Source organism: Vigna angularis, chromosome 7, assembly GCF_016808095.1.
Source record: "Vigna angularis cultivar LongXiaoDou No.4 chromosome 7, ASM1680809v1, whole genome shotgun sequence".
NCBI classification, from domain to species: Eukaryota; Viridiplantae; Streptophyta; class Magnoliopsida; order Fabales; family Fabaceae; genus Vigna; species Vigna angularis.
Window position 1 is genome coordinate 15,032,398 of NC_068976.1, and position 10,459 is coordinate 15,042,856.

General features: G+C 31.5%; 1 protein-coding gene across 2 annotated transcripts; it reads left to right on the forward strand.

The window, feature by feature from the left end:
• Nucleotides 1-1,243: 1,243 nt before the first annotated feature.
• Nucleotides 1,244-4,804, forward strand: LOC108337142 (putative cyclin-A3-1). Of its 2 annotated transcripts, XM_017573601.2 has the most exons (8): nt 1,244-1,747; nt 1,853-2,085; nt 2,179-2,254; nt 2,339-2,415; nt 2,524-2,557; nt 3,910-4,059; nt 4,134-4,268; nt 4,384-4,804. In XM_017573601.2, exons 1-8 carry the CDS (start codon nt 1,442-1,444, stop codon nt 4,459-4,461), a joined length of 1,089 nt encoding a protein of 362 aa, XP_017429090.1. In that variant the 5' UTR covers nt 1,244-1,441; the 3' UTR covers nt 4,462-4,804. The 2 variants fall into 2 exon arrangements, with proteins under 2 accessions (XP_017429090.1, XP_017429089.1); XM_017573600.2 differs by having other exon boundaries at nt 2,339-2,557.
• The last annotated feature ends 5,655 nt before the right edge of the window (nt 4,805-10,459 follow it).

Below are 10,459 nucleotides of genomic sequence, written 5' to 3' on the forward strand. Positions count from 1 at the left end.
TTTTTTATTCAAATATAATATTTTTAACTATACTTAATTATAACCTTTAACTATAATTATTTAAATAAATTATTTATTTAAAAATAATAATAATGATATTATTTTTTTAATACAAATATAAAAAAATCAAACAAAAAAACAACCGAGTAAACAAAGATCCGTTGTAAGTGAAAAAGAATGGATGAAGAAAGAAAGAAAAAAATTAACTCGTCATTCAATTTTATATTTATTCATGTTTCTCGGAAAAAGATAAAGAAACAAAATGTACATTGTAGAATATACATTATAGAAGAATGGATGAATATATCTTAATAGCTAAAAATAAGTTCAACTTTTGAATTCTTATATTATTTATGTTTCTTAAAGCCAAATTACATTTTAGAACTTTCGATGACACTAGGAAAGATAAGAATTGAGATATTTATTAAATAGAAAAAGTTAAACACTTGATTTAGTTCTCATATTTATTAATGTTTCTACACACTAAAGAAGTAGAAAAATATTTTTTGTTGGAATCATCTCTTTATAATTAAAATTTGATTGTTCCCAATGTTTTTGTTTCAAAAATTAAATATAAAAATCTAATTAATATAACTTTGTTTCATAAAATGTCAGGAATTCCTATATTAGACAAGTACGCAATAGTAAAAAGCTTAACAACAGTTTATAATTTACATTTTCTCTCCACAGTTTTTTAAAATAAGAAACAAAATAATGAGTTTTAACTAAATCTTTTACAACTTTAAAATATTTCAAGTTAAAAAAATATTCAATGGTTGATTTTGTGTCTTATTTTATTTTATCTATCATCATCAATTGATAATTTTAATAAATCTTGAACAACATCAAAATATTTATTCCTATAACACAAATAAGGAAATATTAAATTATTAATGTTAATTTTTATTTTATTTATATTGAATTTAAGAGTCACATTCATCTTCAATGGCGCTAACATTTAAGTTTTACCTAAATTATAAAGAGACATTAAATTGTTGATTTTTTTTTAATTTGTTGTCATTTCTTTATTTTTTTAATATTTTCCTTTTACAGTGGTAATAAGTTTGAAATTTGGTTAAATATTTAACCGCACAGGAACAGCCCGGGTGTTCAAAGTTGAAAAAGTGTGAAAAATAAAGATAAAAAAGAGAGGGAAAACAAAAATTAAAGAAAAAGAGAAAGATAAAAAATAATTAATAATTTAAAAGGAGAATGAAGAAAGAAAGAATCCAAGAAGCAGAATCGCGCAATGAGAGAGTGCGAAATGTAGCAATTGCGCACGGTTTCTGAAAAAAAATCCCAAAATGAACAGCGGGAACAAAACCTACCGCAAAAATTTCAAACTAACCCAACGCCAATTCCAACAACACTGCTAATTTCACTTCTTAAAAAGCTCTTTTCATTCCTCTTCTTCTTTGTTCTCTTCTTCTTCTAATCTCCAATGGCAACAGCCTCAGAGAACAACACCAGCACCACGCGCCCTCAGCGCGAGGCCAAGAAAAGAGCCGCAGCTGCCATATGCCAAATGCAGGGAAACGCCAAGAAGAAGCGCGTTGTTTTGGGAGACCTCACTAATGTCTCAGACGCCGCCGCAGTTGCTGTTTCAGATACTCAACCACGGAAAAAAATCAAACTCCAGAAACCGGTGCCGACGGTTGCCACACCGGAGAAAGTCGAGGAGAGGAGTGACCCGCAACTTTGTGGGCCGTATGTTTCGGATATATACGAGTACCTTTGTGGAATGGAGGTACTAGGGTTTTATTGTTTTCCCTTTTCTGGTGGTTGAAACTGTGTCGTTTTGGGAATGGTGTGAGTGAGGGTTTTATTTTTATTTTTTGTGACTCTGGCTCAGGTTCTTCCTAGTAAGAGACCGTTGCCGGATTATATTCAGAAAGTTCAGAAGGACGTGAATGCTAACATGCGTGGGGTTCTGGTGGATTGGTTGGTTGAGGTTGCGGAAGAGTATAAATTGGTTTCAGACACGTTATATTTTTGCGTGGCTTATATAGATAGGTTTTTATCATTGAATGTATTGTCCAGACAGAGATTGCAGTTACTTGGGGTTGCTGCAATGCTTATCGCATCGTGAGTTTCCCCCCATTCTTATACATGTACTTTGTTCACTGTTTTGTGTTATTTGTCAGTTAATTTGTTTTTTTTTATTGTTTTTGAAAATAGGAAATATGAAGAGATTAAACCACCTGAGGTGGAGGACTTTTGTTACATTACGGATAATACATACTCTAAGGAAGAGGTGGTTATTGTGTTTCGTTTGTTGCTTGTATTACTGCATGTTTTAGGTTTGGATTGCACTGATTTTTGCAATTTTTTGGTGAAGGTTGTGAATATGGAAGCCGAAATATTGAAAGCTTTGAGGTTTGAATTGGGTGGTCCAACGGTGAAGACATTCTTGAGGTGTGTTTTTCTTTGCTGGTTATATGATGTTGTTGCATTGGTTTATCTTGTTTTAGTTGTTTTATCTTGGCTTTTTGGTTCACTCTTTACTCTTTGTCGTGGTTGCAGGAGGTTCTGTAGAGTTGGTCAAGAGGGCATTGATGTAAGTTAACTCTTATTTTGAGCCGTTTGTTAAAGCTTATTCATGAACATGGAAGTAGTTTTATAAGAATCAATTAACTCTATTTGGTGAATTGCCAAGAAAAGACTCAGTTACTCAGTTCAGTAGGCCATAAGTGCTATTTGTTTTGGTAAATTTGTAGATTTGTGATTATGACTCTGTCCGCAATTGCAGCCGCAATGCTTGTTGTGATTGTAGAACAAGTTCTTTCTCTTCACATTTTTAGGGAGTCTTTGGCCAGTCAAACATTTTAGTTAGTTTTATGTCCATTTTATGGATTTTCTTTTTATTTGCATACATTTTAATTTTTTTACACTTGATAATTGTTATTTAATATATTTATGATTTAAATATTGCTTGTATATATAATTTAACCACGTATAAGGATTCATATACGAAGAATATCAAATGACTCTGTATCTTGCAATATGTGAATTAATCAATTTGAAAAATTTATTTTGACTTTTTCTACATTTGTTTCATCAATTCTCATGGAATTATTAACTTAAATTGTAAAATGGAAAAGATTTGAAAAAACACTTGTGATCATATCTTTACTTAATTTTTTTATTTTGTTATTTTATTTTTCATTGCTTTTTTGAATTTTGTGATTTAACATGAATTATTATTTAGGGTTCAAGAATTAGCTTTACAATACATGGTTTTTGATCTCTATTTGGTAACTTGATTTTAAACTGCTATACGTGACTTCTCATGTGTGCCAGTGATGCTCTCTCCTGTATAATATTGCAAATATTTCTGTCAACCATTTGCTGCAATGTGCGATTGATAACATAACACTGACACATTCTAATTCCTTGAGTGAAAAATGTGGACTTTCATTTAGTGTTATTAAAACCAAACTGACCTGTCTTAAACCAGTACAATTGGTTATTTCACTTGGCTGGTCCGCTTGTGTTTTACACAGCAACAGACCTTTTCTGCATTGATTCCATTGTGGAACATCTCCTTCCAGGCACCTGTGTTGTCTTGACTATTGAGTTCCATTTTTGGTGTACTAAACAACCTACTAACTTAGGCTTGCATAAAAATGAACACTGTTGTCTCTGTATCGTCATAACAACTGTTATTCCACATTAGAAGTTCAAAATTTTCTCAACTAATACAGCTCTCGGAAATTTAGTACTTAATATTATATAATGTATATCTTTAATATAAATATAATTTTTTAAAATTTAATATTTATTTTTTATGCAGTCAATCCATGACTTTCCAGATCAGCATTGACCTAGTTCTTTGACTAACTCTATGACTAGTTTGCTCTAATAACATTGCTTTCATCATTTGGCTAATAAGCTTGTTCCATTGTGCAGACTTCTGATCTCCAGTTTGATTTCCTTAGCTGCTACCTTGCTGAGCTCAGTTTATTGGATTATAATTGTGTAAAGTTTGTGCCATCTTTGGTGGCAGCATCTGTTGTATTCTTAGCAAGATTTATGTTAAGATCAAAGACACATCCTTGGGTAATCCTTTTTAAATGTGTATTTCAAATCCAATGTTGATTGTAGGGGATGTTACTGAATTGTTTTTTTAACAGAATTCGGCACTCCATCAGCTCACTAGATATAAACCCGCTGACTTCAAGGAATGTGTTCTAAACATACATGATTTATACCTCAGTAGGAGGGGGCCTTCTTTGCAAGCTGTGAGAGAGAAATACAAACAGCATAAGGTACTATTTTACACTATTTTTCAGTAGCTATTTTTTACCTTAAATGTCAATTTCAGTCTACCTGTCATGTTGGATAAATACGCTGATTCCCGTTGCATTTGGTGTTTTTGTACAGTTCAAATGTGTGGCAACAACACCATCTCCTCCCGAGATACCCCTTTCTTTTTTTGAATTTTCAGGATCAGATTGTTAGGCATTTCAGACTTGGCTATTCTTGCTCCGACTTTCTTTTCAACTGTTGGCAGGAAGGTGTTCACCCTTTCTGTGGCACTTGCTGATATGCTTAGGAAGGTGCTTTTCGTAAATGCATTGACAATGTATCTATGCTGGCCTCACTGACTCTGATCGAGCTTGTATGAAATGTGATAACCCCATTAGTTCAGAATTAGGTTCTATTTTTGCCAATTGAAATTCTTTGTAAGAGGTCATTGAATGATTTGCAGATTCTATGTATAGGAAATTTCTATACGTTTTCATTGTAGTTCCGTTATCAGATGTGCAATCTATGATGTTCAGAAATCAATTTTTCATCCGTACTCACATGAGCCATTTTTTCTGATTGTGCTGTCTGAATCAAACATCTGTGATAGAATATAACTGGTGGTTTGTGCTTAACCTTTTCTCTTTTATTCTATCTTAATTTCTTTCTCTAGCATCGTGGTTAGTGAAACTGAGGCTCCCTCTTTTTGGAGGTGGTTGTGTAGTAGATAAGTGTGGCCATGGTGGCCGCAATTGTGTTACCTCTACTAGTTGATTGCCTCGATTGCACAACCAGAAAAGATTCCATTATAACAAAGGTTGTGCAGTGTAGTGTGTCATCATAAAATATCTGGAGCGGGTATTTTGGAAGAGGATCTGCTGCAAATTGCGCCAATGCGAACACCATTGATTTGCATTGGAGCATCATTGTTTTCATTACTCTTGCAATAACGTGTCTGAACACGACTTACAGTAATGGTATTAGTAAGTGACTTTCCAAGTCTTAGTACATTTGACTATTTGGTATACCTTATATTTTTCTTAAAATGTTGTTTATTTATCTTATAATTTTGCGACAGTTTAATAGAAATAAGTTATTATTTCTTACATTTCAGAGCCACATTCTTACTTTCTTGAAATTTAAGTCTTGGCCTCTCTGATTATCATTTCTTACTTTCTTGCTTTTCATTATGAATTGAGCATGAATGAAATCATTCACACAAACAAAATATAATGATCAAAATTAACATTCTTAAAACGTGGGGAATAAAATCAACTAAGATATATTTTATTCTAATTTGTTTACCATGCAGCCTTGACAAATTATTAAATTCTGATGTTCTTACACAGAAACACATGAAACAAAGGAAAAAAAAAATGTAACAAGAGTTTGATTCAGATATTTGTGTGTACTAAAAATTATTGAACTTGCTCCCTAACAGGAGTGAGAAAAGTATTTAAGTAAATTAAAAAGGCTAAAGAGAAAAATGCAATTCACCCTATTGAGACTAAATATTTTGTTGGCCCACATGTGGATTCTGATTACTTTGACTTCTTAGGTTAATTATTATAGTAGATAAAAAAAATGTGTAATTTATCAAGCATTGTTTTCCATAATATCTTGTAAAATAGTGTATGTCAAAAATGGCTTTTATCCGACTTTTCAATAATATTTCTTTTTGCACCTCATTAATATCTTTTGAGTAATGACTTTTCAACAAGATTTTAAGTCAGATTATATCAATTTCTTACGTGTAAGTTAGACTTATTTTAATGGTGTTGCATTTTTACGATGATTTTCTCTTGAAAAACATCAATTATATGAGGAGTTTCGATTTTCATCATTAGGTGACTGGCAAGTTGAACTGTCAGTTTTTCAATATTTTTTTTCATGATTAAAATGATTGAACAAGTGAACAAATTCAATTATGTTACAGGTTAATGACATGTAAATATTGTTAATAGAGCACAAACCTAAATTCCAGACACTTGTAACAACAAATCAAAAGTTGAAGATGCATTAAATAACACTATTATATATTTATGTTAATGCATCCTATAATCATTTCTATAGTACTTTTAATTTCTCAATCAAGACTCAAACAAAATGTGCAAGCAAGATTTTAATTTTAGGAAGGGATAAACCTAATATTTCTTAGTGCCATTTAATTTACAAGAAATGAAAATTCAGAAACGAAAGAAATGCATGATTTAAAGAATTAAAACTTATTCACAGGCAAAATAAAATAAAAAATTGCAACAAACCAAACTTAACCAAGATCCAACAGGATTACATGATACAAATGAAAACAAATGCATGATTTAAAAGAACAACATATGTGACAGAATTGATCACAACAAGAGTACCTGTCCCAATATAACACAAATACTTAAAAAATGCTACAATTAGAAGCAACCAAGTGACTAATTCTTATACCAATTTTCTTAAATGGTGGGTCCGCCCAACAGTGTAGAATAAAAAAAAACATAGTGAGTGGTAATAGGGTAGACATAGGATGAGAATAGATCCAAAACCTGCGATTAAGACAGAAGAGAGGGAGACAGATAAGCAAAAGAGTGGTAACTTTGTAAGGTTGCTGTGAATTTATTTGCACAATAATTGTTTAGCTGAGAAACATTGCTTTGGGAAGAGAAAACAAAAACAGAAAATCAAAGTGTCTAACACAGGAATATCCTTTGGGTTTTAATATCCAAAATCAAGCCACTCATTCAGACATTTTGCTGAACCCTCTTTCTTCATTGGTCTCTCCCGCATGACATGACCACTCAAAACCTCCACAACTTTTTACCAAACATCACTTACATTCATTATTTCTTTTCACTCTAAACAAATCCTTACTTTCAAAACACTCTGCAACGTTCCAGTAATTGCGTTTGCATGTCATTGCCAATAACCCATGCAATGGAAACTTATTTTATATTCAAACTTAACCAAGTCTAAATTTTATTTTTTATATTTAACCATGTTACTCGATGATGTTAATTTTTGTTTATGTATCTTTTTCTGGTCAATGAGACTTTTATTTTATGTATTAATTCTTTTATTACAATACCGTTTGGATTTTTAGACTCCAAAATCACGATAACTTGAACGTTATTGAGATTCAACTATGAATAATATTGCTTCCATATCTGAAACCGATATTTCTGTTCCAATTTCTATTTGTCAACATTTCGGTACTTGTCAAAATTTGACCCTAAAGTTAATTTGTTTTCAAAAGTAAAGATAATAATATATAATTAATGAGTAATTTATACTTCAAATTTCATTAATTTTGATTAGGTAATTAATTAGAATGATTTTTTTTTCATCAAATTGTTTTTTCTTGACTGTTGGATCTTTCATGTAAAAATAACATTTTGGCTGTTTGATTAATTGTACGAGAAATCACTTGTTTAGTTGATTGAAGTGTTCATTGTTTAAACGTTAACCGGATGAGACATATTATACATAGGTCTTCCAAACTCGCATATAATTGAAGAGTTGCGAAATGATTTATGTTTTGGCAGCTTGATATTTTGTGTCAACTATCTTCCACATCAACCGTTCAAGCTAGATTATGACGATTAAGAGCAATAGTTAGGACGCTTCAAACTTTGCACTTGTTAAAGAATATGAAACCTTGGATCTTTTTCGATGCGAGTATATCACCCACTTCTTTAAAAAAGGGTGGGTTGACCTATCATTTTCACTTTTTTATTCGAATGCCTTTTCTTCATCATTCGCTTTCTTACTAAAGGTAGTAATGTCAACCATTCACCTTTCTTCGTTTGAGGAGTCTTCTGGTAAGGATGGTCAGAAATATGCTGATGATGCATCGTTGTGGTCGTCATTAGTGCAGCCACATGTATACATATTGAGGAAAAGAATAAAGGCAAAGTCTTTGATGATTTTACGAGGAATATTCAATCGTAGAAATTGAAGTCAATTTTTCTAACCTAGGGAACGAGCTGAACCTTCTAGTTGTGCTAGGTTATGACTGGGTATCTTACGAGATTTGCAATTATGAAACTCACTTTTGCTAGAGTTGGGATTTGTGTCATTGGGTCAAACAGTCATATGTATTTAATGACGACATTAAAGATAGTGCCATCAATCTCTGAGTTTGTAAAGGGAACAAGTAGATATGCCATGGTAAAAAAGGTTTGAGTCATTCTTCCTGCACCTCACTACCTTCATCCTCCACCCCCAATTTTACTTTTTTACCCTTCATTTAATAAAAAGTCAAAACTTAATTAATGAAGTGCGTTTGTTATATCTTTTTTCTCCATTCTTTTTTTTTCTTTATTTCATGCTTTTTTTTCTTTCATGTTTTTTATATTATTTAATTCAATAAACAATTTAATAATTATTTCAATTTCATAAAAAATAAAAAAACTTAAATAAAATTAAATACATAATAAATAATATATTACGAAAATAATAATATGTTCAAAAATAAAAAATTCAACAAAATTTAACAAACAAATAAAATAATTCAAAATATATTAAAAAAAACATTTTATTTAAATACTAACATAAAAAATTAAATTTATTATACTAAGCTAATAAAAATAAAACCTAATAAAATAAATATACTAACCTAATAATAAGAATTAAAAAACCTTTCAAAAACCTAACGCAATTTGAAATCCGGCAACAACTAACGCACTTCCATGTGCGGTTAGTCTGGCCGCTTTCCGCAGATCGAAATGCGGTTTCTCTCCACCGCACTTCCAACTGCGAAAGTCTGTGACGAACGGCGTTTAAGCAGCGTGCGTTTAAGCAGCGTGCGGCGACGAACACGAACTGAATACCCCAACTAAGCACATGCATGTATGACAGGAAACAAAACAGATGCACGAAGGGTACTAACCTGAACGGACGAACGTTAGCACAAGAGGGAGGGCGGTGGTAGAGGATACGGGGGAGAGAAGAATGGCAGAGTAGGAGGGAGACAAAAAGAGGGAGGAGTGATTTTGAAAGGGGGTGTAGAGTTTGAGTTTGAGTTTGAGATGCGGCAGAACTTCAGTCAACTTTTTAAAAATCCAAAATATTCTCGTTGACTGTGACAAGGGTATACTTGGAATTAAAATGTATTTTGGAGGTGTAGGACGAAGGCTGTGAGGTGCAGAAAGAATCACTCAAAAGATTTTATTTGAGACATCTTTTATATGTGTATTTGTCTACTTAATGATCATTTATGAGAGTATCTTTCAATGAGTTTCAAATGGACATGTTACGTTAATTAAACCTCACACCTACTCAACTGCATCTAAACTGTTGGGTATGTATTCAAACATTCTGAATCTTATGCTCAAACGCTAAATTTGATCCCAATGCCTACATTGTTCTTTCACCACTTTTGTACCCACCAAATGTGAAGATAGGATGAGTATCCCTTGTAGTTGAGAAGGAGAAGTGACTTTTCATGTTATATGCGACTTCCTACAAGGAACTTAAAATGTAATTTTTTAAAGTTGGAATAAGAAAATCTAATCAGAAAAAACTTCTTTTATGCTGATGATGGACTCCCGTTCTCTCCCCAGGAAGCTCTTTATGTGATATGGGTCTTGGACCCTTTATGATGAGTTAATTTCCTTCTTTTGTTATAATATCCGTATAGTGTTAACTTGTTAAATTTTTTGGTTGTTTTCCATATATCATGACCTCCAACAATCTCAAGAAGATAGATTAATTCCACAAACTGAAAGCACAACACACGACTCCATAGAATAAATCGGGCACAACTGGTACATTTTTATGTTTGTGCTTAACTTATATGCTATATTTTTATTTTTTAATATAAACCGAATAATGAATGATTCAACGGTAGGATTAGTATTCCAATCAATTTGATTAATGATAAGATCGATACTCATAATCACAGTTAAATTTATTATTTAAATTAAATTTTATATTCTATTTTGATTCAAATTTAATCTATAATTGTGATATAGTGAAATTACTGAGATAATCAAACAAAATCATAAAATAGATTAAATGAAGAAGTGAACGATTCAATCTAAATCTATTTAAAATTTAATGTAATGAAAAATTTAACTCAGTCCAATGCTACCTAATTAAAAATTAATTTAATTAAAATTCACCTTTTAATTTCTACCCTAATTAAAGTTTAATGTAATTAAAATTCTACCTTATCACATGTCCTGTGAATACAATCTAATTAAAAATTAGTGCCATTAAAATC

Bases quoted from the DNA above. Each gene is read 5' to 3' on its own strand.
- LOC108337142 (XM_017573600.2), top strand. From the start codon at position 1,442: ATGGCAACAGCCTCAGAGAACAACACCAGCACCACGCGCCCTCAGCGC. The intron at 1,748-1,852 runs GTACTAGGGTTT...ACTCTGGCTCAG, and splicing joins AGTACCTTTGTGGAATGGAG to GTTCTTCCTAGTAAGAGACC. The intron at 4,269-4,383 runs GTACTATTTTAC...GTTTTTGTACAG, and splicing joins AGAAATACAAACAGCATAAG to TTCAAATGTGTGGCAACAAC.